Genomic DNA, 20,260 nt, shown 5'->3' on the forward strand with positions numbered 1-20,260 from the left:
GCATTCGCGTCGCCGGAGAGCCCGAAACTTCTATGCGATGAGACGGAAGATATCTTTACATGCCGTCTACGTCATAGTCGTCGTTGCCGATGAATACTGGGCAGTGGGCAGTGCTTTTTTTTTTTAGCTCCATTTTCAAAGAAACAAGAATAACGATCACTAGCTTTGCTTCTCGTCTTGCTAAATTGAGTAGTACACTGTTTGCGATGAGATTTATTCGAGTCTGAAAATGTTGAAGCTAGTTTCTTTGAATGCAGGTACATCAAGCTAGTTACCATATCATTGGGAACTTGATTCCACACCGCCCGACTAAGACTCTTGACCGCCTACGGCCTTCGTAGTCCACTAACATACTCTCAGTATCATCAGCTCAGCATCATCTCTGCCTCGTCTGTCCATGAGCATTAAACTAAAGCCCATACTTCCTACAGGTACACTAGCCTTAAATTTACAGTCAAGCTCAGTCGGTACCAATCCTCTCGAAAGTCAAAGTGCCACACCCAACATTGGTCTTGATCGTTACTATGCATCCATCGGCCAGATCGGCTGAGAAGGAACAGGTAAGATGTTTTCCACTGAGGGTCTGGGGCGCACCATTGTGGTCGAGGGGCTCGGAATGTTGTGCTTTAAAGGTGCCGACGGTTGTGGAGTATACGTTGAAGTAGCACGCTTCTGTTACTATGACGAGAAGGGGAGATATTAGAGTTTGGGTGTGCGGTGAAGATGGAGGTTAAGATGGAGATGGGGATGTATTGGGATAGACCGGAACGAGATATTGAGGTTGGGGACTTACGGTGAGTGAAGATGAGAGTGCTGGCGGGGAGGAAGATTGAGAGACGCATGTTGAAGGATTTTTCGTTCTTGGGTTGATGAATAGTGTGATGCGATAGCTTGAATTTTAGATATTTGAATTCTGTTCTACTAGATTGCTACAACAATTATATCTTTATACACACTTCAAAACTCTCACGCCCCATTGCCACCTGCATCTTCAGTCTATTCTACCGTGCCAACTTGGCTACATTCCCAACCCAGTTCCTACACCCTCAATATCTCGACATACGCCATATATGTACCAAAATACCACGTCTTATGCATATATACATGCGATGTATATCATACTCGCCCACCCCCAATAACATCTTCAGCGTTCCCGTTACCCCGGAATTTTCGGACCATAATTTTTTGTTCCTTGATTCCCAAGCCCGGCCATCGGTATCAACATCCCTTAGACCGGAAGCAAGAATTGTTATTCGTGAAACGGGGCTTGGAGTGTTGCTGATGTGCAGGGCGCAAGCTAGGTGCGTCGGGCCAAGGACTTCGGCTCGGGTGCGGGGGACGGATGAGGAGATTGATGTGCAGAGGATGACACGAGATGAGTGGATAATAGATGAACGATTGATAAGGGAGCGAAAGTTTGATAAGGAAAGGAAAAATGTAATTGAGATACCTAGTTACCTGGTTATTAGGTATGGATGGAAATACCTAGTATTTATCATGCTTGTGACTTCGTACTCGTAAGGTAGTGAGGCTTATCACATGCTCTCGTATGTTATCGCATGCCATCCCCGTCGTCCTTTTAACACGAGTGAATATTCTCAATACGCAACTCAGCCTCGCGTATTCCCATTTGGGTTCGACCACTAAGTCTATTCTGATCTCGTCACCACAGCTCAGCACCTCAAACCTCTAATCCTAATTTTCCAAACACGAAGGATTCTCCGGGGCAACGGAATGAAAGTAGAAAAAGAGTAATACGGAGAATAAGATGGCGGGCGCCACGTCGGGCGCTTATCGAACATTGTTACACGGGCGGGTAAGCTGGGTTCCCGAGATGAATATTCTCGGTTCCTTCCTGGCGCTTACGAGGAGGAGGGATGAGCAGAAGGAGAGCTTTTAGATTTGAAGGGAAGTGTTTCGGTTTGAGAAATTGAGGGATTATTGATTGGTTATTGATGTGTGTTTGAATTGAAATACACATGCATGTTTTTTTGAATGGCACTAGTCGAACAGGAAGGATTTCTCAAGGATCTATCAAGCAGCTTACTAAGTGTACTTGTGTTTTAGCAGAGATTAACTTCGTGGATATGAAAGTATATTTCTGGAAAGGACAATCTGCTCCGACGACAAAGTCCGAATCTCGAAACCTTATTGTACTTCGTATTATTCTTTCAAGATTTCGGTGGAATCGGGTGGGTAATGGGTAATGGATAGATGATTAGAAATACAACAATTGGAATGAAACTTGAAAGTACCCCTCAACGCATCTCAAGCAACGGAATACCACCTCCTCTTCCAATCTCAAACTTGGATAATAATGATGATGATTTTTTTTCGTTTGCCTTTACGTACTTCTTTCCTTGGACTTCCAAAGTTCCATCTCATTCGTTCAATTCTTCTAATTCTCCGAATTCAAAAGGAATTCTCTTCGGATCTCGATGCCTTTCTCGGAATCTCCAAGTTTACATCATCACCATCAAGAAGATTGACGTACGTGAGTAATTCAAATCATCCGTGGGTATCCGACATCCGTCAGTCTGGCTGTAAAGCCATCAATAACAATGGCGGCGGATGGTATAGATTTCTCATCCGCAATCCAAGAATTAGTGCTTAACCTTAAGTTGCTTCAGAACTACTGAAAATAGATATTTAACAATAGAGTTCAGTACCAAGCTGTAAGAACATGCGAAGGTTGAACGAACGGTGAACTGGCACGGTACTTGTTTGAGTAGCTTCTCATTCCAAGGCTTGGGATATACTCCGTCTCGAAAACTCCTTTCCCAGTCTCCGTCTTCTTAATTAGAAGATTGAACTCACCGCCTTCAAACCGGTATGATCCATCCCCCTTTTCTAACTTCAGACTCAAGGAACATCCTTTCCCCAGGAAACCACAGCAAGTTTCTAGAAAATTGGCTGGGAGCTTTTGGAAATTAAGCGAATGGATGTTTTGGTTTTGGAATCAAGCAATATCCTAGTACTCCACGTGGAAGAAGTTGACAGATTGTTCTTTCATTCCTTCTAGTCGCTGATCTTTTCTCGTGGAATGATGAGTCGTACCATATAACCGGAATGTACCTTGCGTACCTGAAAACATTAATTTCCCACAGTCTGGGAAGTTTGGGAAGAGTGACGGTGCGGTGTGAGAGTCGGCGAGGAGGAGGAGCGGTGAGCTTTGGCGGAGGAGAATTAGGAGGTGGATTCGTGGTGACTTGTTTGCTTGGAAGGATCAATATTTTGTTTCTTTTTTGTTCCTTTTTTGTTCCTTTGGAATTCTGGAAGACCCCATAGATGGATTCAAAGATATGTGGCTTCAGCGGACCATATCTGTGGTCTGCACAGGACCCAAAATGTCTATCAATATTTTTTGGGGTATTGACAATTGCCTATACTACAGGCATACGTTGCAACGCGCATCACTAATTCGTAAGCCCGGATTCCCAAATCTTCAGTGGCAAATTAGGTAGTTTCAACAGCATCTCCAAAAGTTCAAAACTCCTAAACTTCAAACCCCGAAAACGAGAAGGGTAAAAAAAGAACACACGAGTACTTTCCACATGCATACGATGATCTGTAAAATATCCGGAAATGCACATATGTTCAAGCTCAAACTTCGTGCGAACCCCAGATCCTAGATCAAGCCATCCGAGTTTCCCATGTGTAAATACCGACATATTCGGCGTTTGCCTCAGCCCTGAGCCTTGAGATACTCGCATTAATATAATCAATTCAGCCAGCGGAGACGAGTTGAAGCCCTGAATCCTGATGTTGAGAAAACTTCATTCCTTTTGATGTAAGCTTCCATGATTCCATACATGTAATCTTCTCCCCCTGTCCATCCTCGCCCCATAAACAAAGCAAACCTTCTAGAAGAAATTTCGAAGGATTTTGTTGAGACTCCACAATCTTGAATCCACCATGCAATGTGCTCTGCGGCGGCAAGGGAGGTTTGAAGCAAGCAAAACATTCCAATGGTTCCATGCAAAAAGCAAAACCAGGAATCCCTCAACACAAATCAGGGACCTGCACTCGTATCTAAACAAGGAGACCAAGTACCGTTTACCGTGCCAGCCCTTTACAATTAACGAGTGGTAATTTATGAAAAACCCCAGGTGGAGATCATTTCAGTGGCTGAGCGCATTTTGTAAGGCGGTCAAGAATCCAAAAGAAAATTTAAAATTGCACACATATCTCCAGCTCCACGACGTGGGTGGAAATTTCGCTATTTCTAGCCAGTTTGGGGAATTGAAGATAATATCCATGTCGCCCTTTTCAAGAGTGGATCTCCTTTTCATCTGCCCCTCTGTAAAGGAGAGGAGATTCTTCCATTTTTGCCAGAATTGCCACCGGTGACCGCATATTTTGATACTTGCTTGCGAACTCCTTTATTTCCGTGGCTGCGGAGTCACCTTGAATCGTAGTTGACTACGTAAATAGATAACATCTCCATACTCTGTACATGCACGAATAGAAATTAAGTACCCCATCAAGCACGAAATCGGGTCGTGCGGAAACATGAAACGGTTTTGCTGTTTGTTTGTTGGTTGGTTGAAGCAGAATTGATGCATAACGACTTAGAGTATTCGTTTAACCCCTTCATTTCATCCATAGTCCATTCCTTACAGCTAACGCGCTCAAATTCCACACACACTCCATACATTTTCATCTCAAGTAAAAATAAAAGAGGAGACTCCTGGAAACTTCCGAGACGGGGTTTCAGAAGAGTTTGATACTCACCGTCAGGAGGTCACGGTCACGTTTTGGCATTGAATGGCGTGAGATTGAAGTGGATTCAAATCCATCTGAAATGTGAGATTGCCCTGAGATTGATGCGTTTGCTTGGATGCTTGCATGTTCAATAGTGGAGTGTATGATATGCTGACTGTTGGGCTTGAAAGAATGCACACGTGCATGCATACGAAGGCCCGTCGAAGGGTGGAGTGACGTGACTGTACTTCGTAGATGTCCTTGAATCTTGATAGATTTACTTTGTGTGAGAACCAGGGGCCCATACGCAGGTACACAGTCAGTGGAGCATGACCCTGATTTTCACCATCTACAATTTTCTAGAATTTTTCTGCGGAATGGTCAGGGAATTAATTTCTTATGTTTCTGATTGGTTACAATTTGCGAGGTTTGTCTTGGAGTACTTGAAAAAGCTTGGTCTGTGGGGATAAACGGTACGGAGTGGCCGAATGATCTTCGACTTTTATGTAGGCTATTAATGATTTTTATGAAGATTTCTTGGTAGTTCGCATTTATACTTGGCAGGACTTTGTCACATGTCCAAAGGGGCTCAGGGAATTGAGGAAGAGAATTTTTGGGCAGAGCTTGTGTGCCGCCTGAAGGTTTGCCGGCGTCGAATGTCGAGATTATTTCACATTACCAGCAACGGCGAGGATGATCCTACCAACCCAGGTGGATCGTCAGTTCGATTGGAATCCCATATAGAAGCTTTAGCAAGCTTTGGGTATGTGATGAGGGGAGAGAGGCACTATGAAGAGACATATAAAGGATAGTGCTCTATCAAAACGTTGAAGCTATTGATTCCAACTCTTGGACTAGCATATTTCGTCCAAGCTGAACTTCAGACCGGTAGATATATCGAGATCAACGTGCCAAACTCTCGATCTCGCGGTCTTTGCGATGTCAGAATAGTCAATGTGCCAAAGGGTAGCGGCGTCCAAAGACACATCAGCCCAAAAGTTGAAGGTGAAAATGCATGTAAACTTGGTGATTCTCAGGACTAGCTGATGTCAATAACGAACCATTCTCATGAACTATTTCTGGAGATCTCAAAGCTTGGCATGTGTAAAATCTTGAGTTAAATTTCACTCTCACCGCATTGAAATCTTTTCTCCCAGGGTCGAAATCAAGCGCAGGCATCAAGAACGAGATAGAGCTAAACCAGCATGCAATAGTGGAATCATGGTGACGTTTCTTGGGGGAAATTCGATATCACGAACATTAAAGTTGGCGGTGAAGTTTTTCTTTCGACTTTCTCGGGTTCGGTGGATGGTGGGAAATGAAAAAAGCTTGTCGACAACTCCGCTGTTGCATCATAATGTGATGTACTGATTGTCGTCTCCGCATCGGAATATCATTCGGTACAATTTGAAAGTGGAAAGAGAGTTTTTCGTATTGATGTGATCAGCCTTCATCAGGTTTTGATCGTTAGGTAGTCATTGCTCGGTGGTTTGACCCATCCCGAAGAACAGGTAGAGATACATTATACATAATAAGATACATAGTATACACTTGCACTTGAAGATACTTTTTTTTTGGCCCGAACATATCGAAACAAGATAAATGAACCCTTGTTTTACTTCAGGGTGAATAATATTCGGTTATCGAGGGAAAAAAATATTGCTGAGATGAAGGGGATTAGAAAAAGCCGTCAAATTGGCGAAATTAATATCCGAGAGCTCAGACAATGACAGGTGCCATCAGCAGAGGAAATCTTCAAATTTGCGCGACAAACGCCGATCGATACCATCACCTGCGAGGAAGTAAAAAAATGGATTTTAAGCTCCCCAAGACTATCCGATTTGAGAACGGGCATCCCTTATACGGAAACGGCGACATCTTCTTTCGGAAGCGACATCGTACAAAAACATCAAGAATGGAATAGCAGATGGATTGATTTCAATAACCTCCAAATTCCCATCTCCACCTTCCAGCTCGCTTGATACTCGGAGGACAGATAAAGAGACGGAGCAACAGACATCCATTTCGGCGTGTTCGGCACTCAAAAAGTAGTTTGATATTGGAAGCAAGGGCATTTATCTCTCCAATTTGCGATTTCGCGCGACAAACGCAGGGGCTGGGGTTACATTGATGAGGTATAATTTATGTGAGTCTCCTCAGCCTTGTATCAGGGGATTTACAAGTCTAGCGAGAGGAAGATCGTAAGTTTCTTTTGTTGGTGAGGCATGCTCTATCCACCCTTTCTCTGTCCAGGTGACTTCTAATCCTTGACTTGGCATTTTAGGGTTATGGGCCTTATGGAGATGGGATTCTGAGATTCTTCGCATGTGAGATTGGTGACAAGAAATGAGATATCTTGGATTCGTATTTTCTTTTGTGGTTTCGGTTTGACTTGGTTTGGTTTTGCGATAAGAGAATTTTACCATAGAAGGACTCGAGATTATTGAATCTATTGAATGTTCAAGCCCTATGTCTTTCGTATCCCGAAATGTCGAGTGTTTGCTTGGTAACTGCTTGGTAACTATGTACTCACTACTCAGCCACTTCGCTTAAGCTTATAGTTTCAAAGCCCGCAATGAGATGAACTCGGTTATAGAGTTATGTCCTACGGGAACATTCGGAAACATGAGCGTCCATTGAGAAACATTTCTTAACTTTTCCAACAACCAACACACTATCACACTAATACTCAGGTACCACAAGCCTCCCGAGAACGGTGTTGAGATGGTAGGCGGCAAGGCAAAAGGAAATCTATCAACTCCACGTTTTCAGCATGGATAAATGTTGGAATACGAAAATTCTATGAGCAGTGTCCCATTTAGCCAAATCATCTTGTACATGCATGCTCAGACATTGTGAGGCAAATAGCCGTGATGCATATTTAGCAATGTACTGCTGTTAGATTGCTGCATGCACATAGCTTTAATTGAATGGTACGGTACAACCCAATCATTCAGTACAGTTTAAGCATTTTTACTACAGATCTTTGCGGGTATGCATGCACTGCTATCTGGATTTAGAAATCGTATCGAAGGCTCTATTCACGATCGGAGACAGCGGTAGCGGCTCAAGAAAGGGGGCCAAAGCCCAGAAATTAAGCTCAGTGAATGCATTCGTGTGTATGGTACGTGGACAGCGAATTAATGACCGCAGACCGTTGAAGTTATTCCCGTTATAGAGATTGGTACCTACAGTAGCTTATGATTGATCAATGTACGAACGACGCTTACCATCATAATCAACAATGTCACCAATACAGCATCGAGATCAGGTGGGAAGAGACACGGGAAGAGATGCGAGGGGAAACACGGGCTGTAGTCCATCGCATCGGCATGCGAATCACCTACAAGCGAACCACGAACACCCCACATTTGATATAATCGTGGTTTGACCGACAGTAGCTAGGTATGATTTTGGTCATTGGTTATTGCGGTTGATATTGATTGATCATATGATAGATTTGTGACTGATAATCGTAGCCTTGGGTGATATACAAGCTGAGGCGTACACATTCGGTATCGAGCGTCAGCACAGCGGCGGAAAAAGGTACACGAACTTGCAAGGCTGGGTTATTGATACGATTCCTCGCGATGAGCAATGCTTGGTATTAGTAGGCTGAGAACCTGGAGATTTTATTGGAAGTTGCCTACCCTTTCATGAAATACAGTCAGCACTATACCGAACCCAATCCAGGAAACTCGTGGGAACTATTATGAGTTCGGTATTGATTGATAATATAACAAATACAGCCAGAAAGAGCAAACAGCAAACAGAATACAGCACACAGGATTGGATGTTAACATCCGTCTATAGAGTATACTGTGTACTCAGCTAACCGCCGGTGGACTATCCTCCACCCCTCGTAGATCTGAACAATCGGAGTTTTTTTTACTCAATCGCTCATCCATATCAAAATCCTCATTTCAAAAAAAGACAAGCCGCCCCTCAATCAAAATCTTCAGCCTGATCACTTCCTACATCGTAGAAATGTGGGTTTGGAATGACAAGGAAATTATTCTGCCATTTATTTTCTGCCATTCGTACCAAACTACTTTCGGCAAAGGTACACTGCCCCTGTTATCCGCCTACTGTTACCAAAATAGTACTAATAAGATGATCAAAATAAAATGAATATTACTTTTTGAGTAGACTTGAATGTTTAGCGGGATTATCGATCGTCTGAATACTTATGCTCTCGTACGAAGTGGAAGGAAGACATACTCAGGTCCGTGAGAGATGGATTCGTAGACAGATTCGTAAATAGATTCGTAGATAACTTGAATGCTGATATATGAGTAGTTCTTGTGATATCAGATGTTTCTATTCCTACAGCATGGCCAAAGTTTCCCCCATTGTCACGTAAAATTCAAATGTCTTTCGCTTCCTGCCCCTTCATCAACTTTGGGTGTGACTATGCAGGAAAAATTATGGAAAACTCCTAATCATCTACTGCGAATGCAAGTTGCCGGCAGAATAATAACACCAACAAGCTGAAGCTTCCCCTGCTCAATGCACCATCATTTCCATGGCGTATACAAGGCTTAAAACTAAAATTATTTTACATACCACACTTTCCCCTTCTTAGAAACATCTTATATCCACCCTGGGCATGCATCACCTACTTTTCAGATTCTCCACAATTAAATCATCCAAGTGCAACAAGACTACTTTGAGACCATTGTACCTGGCACCTACGCAAGTGCAGCCCAAAATGAAACACGATAGCGTGGGATGCTTGTAACGCCCTGGCAGTAACTTTGACCAGGTCAGGTCCAAACCTTCCGATGCTGATCCAAGGTGAATGAGCAAGTATGGGCAAATTTCCCCAGGTAGGTTGAACCTGGTCAATTTTCTGATTGTGGTTTGCACAGCACGCATAGTTGAGGAGTGATCGAAAATACATAAAGATCCAGGACCCCAACTCGTTGCAAAGGAGAAAATAGATTATCCAGCATCAAATCATCAAGCGCTACCTCTATCTACTACAAGTTTCAGATCACATCGATAATAGAAACAATCTTTTTATATTGCGATTAAACATTCATCAATCGCCCCAAGCAAGATATATAACTATCCTCCTCCTCCCACTTCGAGAGTAGATCATCAACAACTTCAATCATCATCTCATCTGAACAACTTCCTCTCTACACACCACAGCTTAGTTCATTCTATCTCAATCCATCAACATGCCTGCTCAACACCGCCCTACAAACCTTCCTCCCTGCCCAGGACCACCACCCAACCGTCCTCTTCCTCCTCTTCCATCCAAATAAGCTTCAGTTCTTGAACAAGAAACACACCAACTGAAGCTAAAAAGGGACATGGACTCATTATCACAATGCGAAGACCAATTCGATACCTCACCTCCACATTGAGAGAGCCACGAATCCGCACTTGAGAGTCAACATTACACTGCTACCTTACATGCACACAACCATACCACCCCTGCCTTACTCACGCCTCATAAATGCCATCATCCTTCGGCACTAAATGGCAGTCTCTCCGCGCAACATCACCTCATCACCAGCGGCTCTTGCGCTTCTTGCACGAGCATCTCCACGAGGTTTCTCCCCAACCCGAGCATGCGGACCGGACCGAACGAAGCAGTGATTACACTCTCAGTTCACCATACGCTGCCCACAATTTCTCTTCTCGCGGCAGAGATTCGAGCCGGCTCATCTTCAATTGCTTGCAGGCTACTATCTCGATACCCTCTTACACTCATCTGTCATTTGACTTTTGAGTATTTACTGTACCAATATACTATGTGCCGCGGCGACGGTCTTCCTCTCACATGAGGCTTTAATATGCATACTTGTATTACTATTACTGGCGCGATGGAAGGATATCCAATCAGGATGATTATGGATGGGAACATGATGGGTCGATAGGTTACCTACTGTGGGCCTAGGGAGTTTTCAAGGATTGGTAGCATCACCGCCATGGATATGGAAAGATTGCGATATGTACTGATATGACGAGAATTGATATGACGAGGGAAAGACATAATTGCATCTTGAAACTTTTAACTACACTTTTTTTTATTTTTTTGACTCTGACCATGAATGTGACTGGTGCTTGCTTGACTGTGTTTGTTTATGACTTTGGACTTTCACCACGCGATTGACACATGACTGATGGTTCGTTTGCCATAGAAGATTAATTCTTGATTCACGCTGATATCACGAAATAGTACACGCAAGGTAGGTATGATACACGTTTGGGTCAACAGTTCGGTCAATTCAACACAAAGGATGTGATTGGACACCCAAGTTCTCGGGCTGGTAATCCTTCCGTTGTCTCATCTGCCCCAAATCTTATTTCCCCTTTCTGGAAGCATTACCGGCACGATATTCTCACTCAGCGAGGACCAAAGCGAGCGGCGACGTAAACAAGGCAAAAGCGCCACGTTTGTTCGCTCGTTCTACCTTCCTCCCCGTCATAGTGCTCGGAAGTCTCGCATGCAGGAACGTCAAAGGATGATGTGATCGTCATGATAATCATTTTCATCGTCTCCCTTGATATCGCGACCGAGCTCAACGACGATGGTTGGTCGTTTGGAATATATTAGCCAGTAGTGATACGTAGTCATACGAACCATTCCCAACCATGCCTTACCGAAGTTTGAAAAATGGGTCAGATGAGCTTTTGCTTGTCTCTTCCCAGGGTATGCTGCCGCAAGACTGCGCAGAGTATTCACGTGAAAATCCTGCTCTCCCCCTGTCGACCTATTAGATTAGCCAAGAGAGGAGAGAAGACTCACCGATACCTTTTCATGCCACCTGAGAATACAGCAGGGTGTATGAGGTGAGGGGTATAAACAAGGCGACCGACCGCCAGCCTCCAGGGGATCAACCAGCGCCGAAGCCATCCCGCTGAGTAGGCAGTAGCAATTTGGCTGTCTCAAGCATGCGGGGTGAGTGATCGGGATAGGACATAGGATGCAGAAAGGATACAGAAAGGATACAGAAAGGATACAGAAAGGATACAGAAAGGATACAGAAAGGACACAGAAACGATACGATACCAAGCTGGCGAAAAGACAAGCAAGCTCAAGCAGACACAAGTTCTGGATACATGTTTAGCGATAGATTTTTTAGAAAAACTTTAATAGGGTCAGACAGGAAGAAGTAGTGGCGGTAGTCCGTGAACAACAACCCAACAACCCAACATTTCTTTTGGCAGGCTCGCGCGCGCATTTTGATAAGACAATATACATCATAGATAATCAAGCCAACTCTCCTCATAAGGATGAAAGATCTTCAATCGTGATCAGACATGAACACAGCACTCAGAATTTGATGTCACTCGGAGAGATCTTCCAATCTAATCCTTCGAAATGGCTAATGATCGGACGGATTCACATGGCCTGTCAATTTTCTCGAACTTTTAAACTTTAGAGAAATCGATCGTGATGCAAGGGATCATATCATCTCCATTCTTCCTGAAATTGCCGACTAAACCCTACCCGTCGTACAGATGCTATTGCTTTTGTAGCAGAAGAAATTTCTATATTTGGTGGTTCATCATTACGATGAAGAGGGTTTCTGATATCTGAGATGTATCCCTTGGCTCAACAGCAGGAAGGTCAAAACGCGTTGGCGTTAATTTCGACAACTTGTTCCTGAGAAGAAGGAAAAGGAAGATGGATATGTCTCACTCTGCTGTTGTGACAGTGTAACCAGCTGATGCAAAGGAGCTATGACTTCGCTGAGACGAAAATCCAATCCAGTTGATGTACCCAGTATATGTTCATTTTATAGAGAAAACTTGCAGTGAAATCGTAAATTCAATGTATTCGGTGTTCGGGCTTACGAAGATGAGGGGAAGAAGTCTTGGTATCTTCGAATATAGCAATATTGGGTACGATAGTGACATGCCAAAACCCGGTGGTGTGGGTTAAGGTTGCTAGGGTTGAGGTGACTTACACAATATTGGCGCCCAGGTGGTAGATAGGTAGCAGATAGGCACGAGATTGGTACTAGAGAGGTTGTAGATAGGTTAAAGCAAGAATTAGTCTTCGACATTCTACCCTGTGTGGCTGTGGCACAGCAACACGGCGAGACGGATGCGACGTTGATGTTGTGCTTCCTTGGGGGTTGTTTTCTGCGCACATCTGTGTGCTGTATGCTGTGTGAAGAGGAGAGTAAGCATATATCCCGATCGGTTGTGAGCTGGATGCATCTATTAGTTTTGGTGGTGATATGTTTGGTGGTGTGGTGGTTGGACATCGCCGAGTAGCTGAGAAATGGGGAGAGCATGGGGAGAGCATGGGGAGACAAAATCATATCACGTGGACACGGGTAATTTTCCTCGGGCGAGAAGGAGGGCTTGGCAACAATGGAGGGGAATTCATTATCGATTGATCAATCTTTTTGGACAAGTCAAACGTTAACATCAACGGCGACATCAACAACGGCATCAACCACAACACCACTACCAAGGGTGTCGGCTTTCCCTTCACCGTTTACAATATATGCATGTATGCACATGTACAATTTGATACATATCAAGTTACTTGCATCTGCTCACCGCAACTGTAATATCTGACAAGGAAAAGCATAAGGCATAACTGGTCCTTTTGGACGACGTGCAGATTTCAGTCAAGTCCAATCCTCAATTTCATCATCTTCCGACCCTGGATCTTTAGCCCATACTTCAAACAATCAATACTTCAAACCGCAAATCTTGCTCGCAAATCGTACCACACCACTGTATACTTCATACTTGGCGCAGAAACCCGCGCATACCTTCCGCATTATATCAATCATGGTTCTCGAACTGCATATTTGGGGTCCATCATTCGGTTTACCCTCCATCGATGCACAATGCTTAGCTACTATTGCATACATGCAGCAAGTGATCCCACGTGGTCAATGGTCCCTTGTTGCTAGCAGTGATCCAACCCTAAGTCCCACGAGTACGTGACGCAGAGAATGCATCCTTCTACCCCTCACACCATCCTTGAGTGGTCAAAACAGGAAAAGTTCAATATTGATATAATCCTGCAGATGAATTGCCTGCTTTGAAAGATAGCAGGAATGGGGCCATTCATTGGGTGGGTGGATACAGAAGCATCATCGATTTTCTCACACAATATTCATCTGGAAAATGGAATCTAGATGCGAGCTTACGGGGACAAGAAGGGGCCGATTGTATAGCGTACGTACTACCGAGGGAAAGACAGATGGCGAGATTCTTTACATTTGTTATCATGAAAGGCTTATTGATTGGTCGGTTAGGTATTCTGCTTTTATCCAAATGCATGGACAGCCTTTACTGGATCTCTCACTCTATGTTTCTTCAAAGAATTATTCCGAAATAACTCGTCCGATTTTCAACACGATACAATCTTTTCCCTTGCCATATCTTACACCGCCCCATCTCCGAAAGGAAGCTAAAAAAAGAACCGAATATCTAGGTCTAGATTCTCTGGATATTGATACAGACGATGATAAATCACGAGACCAACCAAGTATCATACCCGAATCTCTTAGGAGGGGTAAACAATCTGTCTCAAGTTTACTAAAAGCTTCTCCTGAAACTAGTGCGCAAATCCGGCTCGATGCATTAGCGAGCGACTTTTTCTCTGCCATCGGAGAATTAAAAGGAAATAAAAAATATCTTGTTTCACATGAGAAGTTGTCGAGTCTAGATTGTCTAGCACTGGGCTTTATGTCTCTGATGCTGTATCCGCAGTTACCACAACCATGGCTGCAAAAGACGATGAGGAAAAAGTTTCCAGATTTAGTTCAATGGGTTGAAGAGCTGAAAGATGAGGCGTGGAATGGTGTGGTTGGTTTAGATGATGCACTGCTTACCAAATCTGGTAATAGTGGGAATGCAAATGCAGTACAACAGAAGAAAGGGAGTTTGCCTTGGCAAGCGCCTGAAGCTCGTGGTATACTAAATATTGGAGGCGTGTTTGTGGCGAGTCTAGCAGATTCGTTACCGATTGTGGGACAGCAGAGGAAAGACAATCGTATGAGACGGTATGGTGGCGAAAAGGAAAAGGGTACTGATGCGGGTAGCATCTGGAAATATGTTATCACAGCGGGAAGTTTAGTTGCGGCTGTCGGTTTGGTGGCGGGTTATGCGTTACATGAGGGTTTAATACAGATACCTGATAGTTGGTCAGGGAAGAAAGACGATGAGATGGAGGAGAAAACACAAAGTGTAAATGATCTTGGAGAAGCTGGTCAGGCACTTTTCGCCTTTGCGGACCACATGGATGAGAGTGTACAGAGACAGAGAGAGTTGGAGAGAAATGATAAGCCGACAGTGGAGGTTGACGTTGATGTGGGACAAAACGGGGCTCTGAGGTAGACTTAAAAAATAATACTCGGAGCATTTTACCTCGTGGTTGATGTCCAACGTTATGATTGAACAATAGTTCTCGATATGATATCATCCACAGTCTTAACGTCTTTGTTTTTCACACCTTGCTGTCCCTTCATGATCATGCAATCCTAGTATTCATTTGGCAGGTTAGTCAACCGAGAATTCCATGACTTCTTGTTACCCAATTGTCTTTTCCATTGCTCTCTCCTATTCATAAACAATATTCTATCAATACGTTTTTGAGACTTGCGAGGAGTACAGTAAATCTCTGTTTGTTGTGCGTACAAAAAGTTGGAAACGCCAAGTACTTCCCACAGGCGTACATGTGCCCAACCTACGGAATTTTTATTTGCAAGTGCGAATACTGTGTGCTACTACTCAGTTATGTGAATCTAGCTGTTTCGTTGGCGTATATTATGGCAACGTACTATTGTTCCCGGTTTTAGGGGTTTTATGGTGGTCGTTACTTCAAATGTCGCTTTCGGTCTATCCGCAACGATCCAGAGAAGTATCGTTTGATAAATTATCTAATTCTGATGGTTTCAAGTGGGTAATTTCGCTATCGATCATGACGCTCAGATGGCTGCGGTAGTTAGAATGAGATGAGATGATGAGATGAGATGATGAGATGAGGTTGATGAGATGAAGGCTACATTGCTGTTGTGAAACTTGGACAATTAGCGGTACCGGCTCTTTCTCTATGAGAACATATCTCGATTATATTAATTTGAGGCATGCTCCTTCTTCATGGGAACAAATCTCGATGATGTTAAGTTAGAGGGGCGTACGAGAGCGTAATTCCTTCTTCAAAATTGTGTTTTCAGGTATTCACAGCCATCCTAGGAAGGAGAAGACCTTCAACCGATGACAATAAACAACCTCTCAAATCGTTATGAAACTCTCTTGGAGAGGGCTCTTCAAAATTTCAAATGGAAAACAATAGTTGGAAGTTCAAAAATGGTTGGAGGATCAAAGCATCTGTTGCCATCGCTTGCATTGTAAAATAACAGACCCGTTTCTTATGTGACCTGCAGAGAGGTTGAATTGTTCAAATTGGTTTCAGGGTATGAATACAAATATGCACTACTTTCATCTTGATTCCTAGTACCATCACTCAGTTACTGCGGCAACTCATTTGTATTTTACTAGCCATAATGGAAGCCATCTCCCTCAGTAGAGTTTGGTACTAAAAAGAACATGTTTTTGCTTCTCCATCTGCCTCTAATTGATCATGTTAAAGCTTTGAAATATCCATTGAAAAATGTGAACAAGTCACAGCCATGGCTAAAGGTCCAATTAAAATTCAGCCCCGAGGTCAAGGAACCTGTAATCTCGTCCACTATCCACTCCAAGATACGTTGACTGCGATCGATGATATCCAGCGACAGAAATATAACAAAGAACTTATTTGCAAGTACTCACAGTATTTCACGAACTTATCATCATCTCAATATAGCTCCAGGCTAACCATTCAGTCTGATGCGTAGGGTTAAATATTTATACCTATTTCAGGGGTGTGAGTGATGAAGGTGACGAAGAACTGCTCCTCAACGACAATTATAAACTACTCTTTCCCTGGTATAAAACACCGAATACGCTTACCGGCATCAAAACATGTTTCTGGAGGGCCCGCAAGGAGTTGAACAAATTACTAAGACAAAACAACAAACTTATGGGAGTACGTTTTCATTTCGTTACAGTCCTATCTGATCAAGGATGGCTGCTAAAACTCCACAGGTTGTTCAGCCTGCTGCCTCTTCCAAATTACCACCGAACCTTACTCCGACTCAAAAGAAACAGGTTCAAGTACAAGAACAGGTGTATGATGCTCAAGTTGCTGCATCGAGAAACGTTTCTCTTTCCACTCAGGCAGCCGGTGCTCCAGAATCCGGTCAATCAGAGTCAAATCATAATCTCTCAGCACAGAATCACTCGGCAGTTCGTCTTCAGTCTATCGGCCACTTTTCTCCTTGGGTCGAGCCACCCCTAGTATATGATAACTTATTAATGAGCCAAGCAACTACGAATCGGAGTGGGCAACCTGGATTCGCACCCGATTCTCGCTCTCGACAAGAACTTTATCAAGCTCGATTCAATGCTAATGCTAGAACGAGAGTATCTTCTGAGCGTCTATCTCTCCAGAATGAAAGAAGACATGGATATGCTACGGAGACAGACTCAGACTCCGACACCCATACGAAGTCAGAAACCGATGTAATTGATACTAGTCAACTTTCACTAACACAAACGACTTTCGAATTACCCCGAAGACCAAAAGCCCCTATTCAATCGAGTAGAAAACCTCTAGATACTCAAGAAGATATTGAAATGGAGGACTAGTACGATTGTAGCGAGTAAAGGTAACCAAGTTGGACCTTATGGGTTTAGCATTTTTTTGCCCCATATTGGCATCAGTCCCTCTACGTGTGAGGATGTACCGATAGTATAGTAGTCATCCAAGTTTAGCGGTACTACTTCTAGGTGGTCATCTGGTCGCTCTTTGAGAGAAGCAATAGCAATACAGATAGGGGATATGCATAATGATTCACACGATGATTCAATTCCTTTACTCTCTTTGGTTTCATCATTGATGAGAGTATCTAATTTCCTAAACAGCGCTGCGATTTGACTGGAGGTGCTGGATACCTCTAGTTTCAACTCGATGTGTAGAATTTGCTACATGGCAAGGAGATAAAGGGAATGATACCAGCGAAGCAATATTCTAGTCTCTCAATCATAAAACTGTAAATTTGCTGATTAAACGGCTTTGTGACATGTGTTCATCGCAGTGATTCAAGATTCCTCGTTCTCAATATCTGCAGCCGGCCTGGTGGAGTTTAACTTTGATACTTCTGCGCAAGATATTCTTATCCTTACTCTCCGAGCTAGCCTTGAATCTCCTCTACCGTCCCTTTCCCCATCTTCCCATTCCCCAGCCAATATCCATATCTCCATCTCTGACTCCTTCCTTTACAGATCAATTTGTAGAGGGAGGTGATTGTGACTGTTAGAAAATCAGGATGAAGATGAGTGATATAGGAATTGCAAAACATGATAATTTACTCAAGAACGGACCTTCATGTTCCTTGGTATCAGATCCAAGAGATCTTCTCTTAGCGACTTCACTTACTCACCCCTGACTCGTAAAACGTTTGTTATTTACCAGGATATACTCACTTATGGCGAGTGAAAGGAGATGGTGTCGGAAACGCGATATTCCAACTTCTTCGTAGCAGAAAATATTTAATATTCAGAACGTTAATGCTTGATATCAGTACAAATGACATAAACTCCCGAATGCCTAACCCGTTCAATAACCCACCCATGTATGTATGCAGTCTAAAATATATGTATCACCAAAACACCCGAACTAACACCAACACATTTGTATCCAATCCATCATCCATCAAAACTCCACCTCACCCACCCAATCAAAACACCGTAACACCACTCACAGTACCATTCTTCAGAACTTCAAATACCAATCCCGGAAATCCAAATAGAGTAGTGTTTCCCAATCCCTTCTCATCTTCCTTCTCAGCATTTCGTTTCCCACCTACGCTATCTTCCCAACCACCAAGTAATTCGCAACTACTTCCTGGACTATCGCCCCAATCACGATTCAGCACCATACCGCGTTGTCGTTGTTTGGCTTCTTCGACGTTATTATAAATGCTTTTCCATTCATTGTAAAGACTACTTTCGATCGATGGGAAAGGAGTTTCGGAGTTGATCGACATGATTTTAGACTTGGATTTTGGGGATAAGTATTCAATTTCCCAGCGACAGCGTCGATGACGATTGAATGGGTATGAGCCCGGAACATTGCCATGCAATATCACTTTCGTAGCTACTAGACGGGCGGTGGCATCTGTGGGAATAACTCGATTATTTTCTTGCTGAGAACGTGCTTTAGAGGGGGGAAGCTGTGAGGGCGATGTAGGAGTAGAGACTAAGACGTCGAAGCCATGGTAGAAATAATTATAGAAACATTCTCCTGTAACATTTCCTGCTGCCTCTCCTTCACCGCTATCGTCATCAGAATCATCCGTCGCAGTGTGAGCTGAGGATTGGTCGGTATCGGTCGAATCATCTCGGAGATCCGTTGAGGCTGGTCGCCTACCAGTGCTACTTGCAGTTCGAGGTTTGTGGATCGACATCTTCTGATCATTCTTTCGATATATAGCATCAGGTGGCCCGAGTTCAGCCACAAGCTCTTGAGGAGTTGTTTCACCGAGGAGAATCCAAAAGGGAGTATTGTTAAAACGACGTATCAACTCAAGTTTTCCTCCACCATAAAGCTTAACAAGGCCAATTTCATCTGCAACCGGTTCGCGGCCCTTTGTCAAGGGAGCAAATGTCTTGAGGGGTTCAAGGCTCTGCGTGAACAAGTTATCTCTTGCCTCGGGCCAAGATTCCCCTGAGAATATGGCCATGGAAGAAGCAGGTTGGCCAGCGGATGATGAGAGTAACGAAACAACATCTTTTCCGGGCGACCAAGACGATTTATGGATAGGGAAGGAAAATGCGACTCCGGGATATGATAATACATATAAGCCCATTCCAGTCTCATCTCCAACTTCAGGTTTGATGTATTCTCCAGGAAATGTCGGACCAATTAAACTCTTGTAGATATGTCGAAAGGTTGGTCCAGTAAGATGTCCAGCTCCTGCGCCATTTGGTGAAGCAGTTCCACCAGATCTCAACACTTCCCGATCATTGTATGTGAGCTTATTTTTTGTGAAGTCTAACACTTCTATCAGTCGCAGACGTTGCTGAGGCCCATCAAAGCGTAGACGGATGCCATTAGAAGGTAGACTGAGGATAACAGGTTCATCGACAGGAGCTACAGGTTCATAAGTTAAGTCGAGTTTAGGGAATCGGTGTGGTTCGGCCTTTATTCGCGTGATAATCTCATGAAGTGAAGCTCCTAGAACTGGGGATATATTATTAGTTTCAGTTCTTTGTGGAGGGGAACAATAGATTTATATACCTAGAAAGCCCAGAGCTCGTCCTGGATGGACTTGAGCGCTGAATAACGACATATCTGCTACATTTGTATTGGAATTATCAGTCGAAGGCAGAGTGTTTGTACTGAGACTCGAGGTATTTGAATATTGAATTAATGACTGCGACTGGGAAGTGAGACACTTCCAGAGTGATGGCATGGTGGGGCTTGAAGCTCGTGATGCTTGGAGTAGAGAAGTGGGATTAG

The 20,260-nt window shown here is 43.6% G+C and overlaps 4 protein-coding genes across 5 annotated transcripts; 2 read left to right on the top strand and 2 right to left on the bottom strand.

Moving 5' to 3' along the window:
- Nucleotides 1–150: 150 nt before the first annotated feature.
- BCIN_01g01115 (hypothetical protein) lies at nucleotides 151–1,451 on the bottom strand. Its single transcript, XM_024690210.1, has 2 exons — nucleotides 794–1,451; nucleotides 151–678 (listed from the first exon to the last, which is right to left on the bottom strand). The coding sequence occupies exons 1-2, from the start codon at nucleotides 840–842 to the stop codon at nucleotides 461–463; spliced, it is 267 nt and encodes an 88-aa protein (XP_024545978.1). The 5' UTR covers nucleotides 843–1,451; the 3' UTR covers nucleotides 151–460.
- Nucleotides 1,452–12,770: 11,319 nt separating this feature from the next.
- On the top strand, nucleotides 12,771–15,190 carry BCIN_01g01120 (hypothetical protein). The gene is made up of 3 exons (XM_024690211.1): nucleotides 12,771–13,624; nucleotides 13,716–13,866; nucleotides 13,947–15,190. The coding sequence occupies exons 1-3, from the start codon at nucleotides 13,474–13,476 to the stop codon at nucleotides 15,028–15,030; spliced, it is 1,386 nt and encodes a 461-aa protein (XP_024545979.1). The 5' UTR covers nucleotides 12,771–13,473; the 3' UTR covers nucleotides 15,031–15,190.
- Nucleotides 15,191–16,262: 1,072 nt separating this feature from the next.
- BCIN_01g01130 (hypothetical protein) lies at nucleotides 16,263–17,792 on the top strand. Of its 2 annotated transcripts, none has more exons than XM_024690213.1 (3): nucleotides 16,263–16,455; nucleotides 16,521–16,723; nucleotides 16,783–17,792. In XM_024690213.1, exons 1-2 carry the CDS (start codon nucleotides 16,326–16,328, stop codon nucleotides 16,523–16,525), a joined length of 135 nt encoding a protein of 44 aa, XP_024545980.1. In that variant the 5' UTR covers nucleotides 16,263–16,325; the 3' UTR covers nucleotides 16,526–16,723; nucleotides 16,783–17,792. The 2 variants fall into 2 exon arrangements, with proteins under 2 accessions (XP_024545980.1, XP_024545981.1); XM_024690212.1 differs by having other exon boundaries at nucleotides 16,533–16,723.
- A 450-nt stretch (nucleotides 17,793–18,242) lies between these two features.
- On the bottom strand, nucleotides 18,243–20,200 carry BCIN_01g01140 (hypothetical protein). Its single transcript, XM_024690214.1, has 2 exons — nucleotides 20,039–20,200; nucleotides 18,243–19,981 (listed from the first exon to the last, which is right to left on the bottom strand). Exons 1-2 carry the CDS (start codon nucleotides 20,088–20,090, stop codon nucleotides 18,477–18,479), a joined length of 1,557 nt encoding a protein of 518 aa, XP_024545982.1. The 5' UTR covers nucleotides 20,091–20,200; the 3' UTR covers nucleotides 18,243–18,476.
- Between the last annotated feature and the right edge of the window lie 60 nt (nucleotides 20,201–20,260).

The sequence above is a fragment of the Botrytis cinerea genome, chromosome 1 (genome assembly GCF_000143535.2).
Source record: "Botrytis cinerea B05.10 chromosome 1, complete sequence".
NCBI lineage: Eukaryota > Fungi > Ascomycota > Leotiomycetes > Helotiales > Sclerotiniaceae > Botrytis > Botrytis cinerea.

Excerpts from the sequence above, each read along its gene's own strand:
- BCIN_01g01115 (XM_024690210.1), bottom strand. The coding sequence starts at position 842 with ATGCGTCTCTCAATCTTCCTCCCCGCCAGCACTCTCATCTTCACTCAC. Across the intron at positions 679-793 it reads CACTCTCATCTTCACTCACC|TAACAGAAGCGTGCTACTTC; the intron begins GTAAGTCCCCAA and ends TTCTCGTCATAG.
- BCIN_01g01120 (XM_024690211.1), top strand. The coding sequence starts at position 13,474 with ATGGTTCTCGAACTGCATATTTGGGGTCCATCATTCGGTTTACCCTCC. Across the intron at positions 13,625-13,715 it reads TCCAACCCTAAGTCCCACGA|ATGAATTGCCTGCTTTGAAA; the intron begins GTACGTGACGCA and ends ATAATCCTGCAG. Across the intron at positions 13,867-13,946 it reads GAAGGGGCCGATTGTATAGC|GTATTCTGCTTTTATCCAAA; the intron begins GTACGTACTACC and ends TTGGTCGGTTAG.
- BCIN_01g01130 (XM_024690212.1), top strand. The coding sequence starts at position 16,326 with ATGGCTAAAGGTCCAATTAAAATTCAGCCCCGAGGTCAAGGAACCTGT. Across the intron at positions 16,456-16,532 it reads ATATAACAAAGAACTTATTT|GGTTAAATATTTATACCTAT; the intron begins GCAAGTACTCAC and ends TCTGATGCGTAG. Across the intron at positions 16,724-16,782 it reads AAAACAACAAACTTATGGGA|GTTGTTCAGCCTGCTGCCTC; the intron begins GTACGTTTTCAT and ends AAAACTCCACAG.
- BCIN_01g01140 (XM_024690214.1), bottom strand. The coding sequence starts at position 20,090 with ATGTCGTTATTCAGCGCTCAAGTCCATCCAGGACGAGCTCTGGGCTTT. Across the intron at positions 19,982-20,038 it reads ACGAGCTCTGGGCTTTCTAG|TTCTAGGAGCTTCACTTCAT; the intron begins GTATATAAATCT and ends ATATATCCCCAG.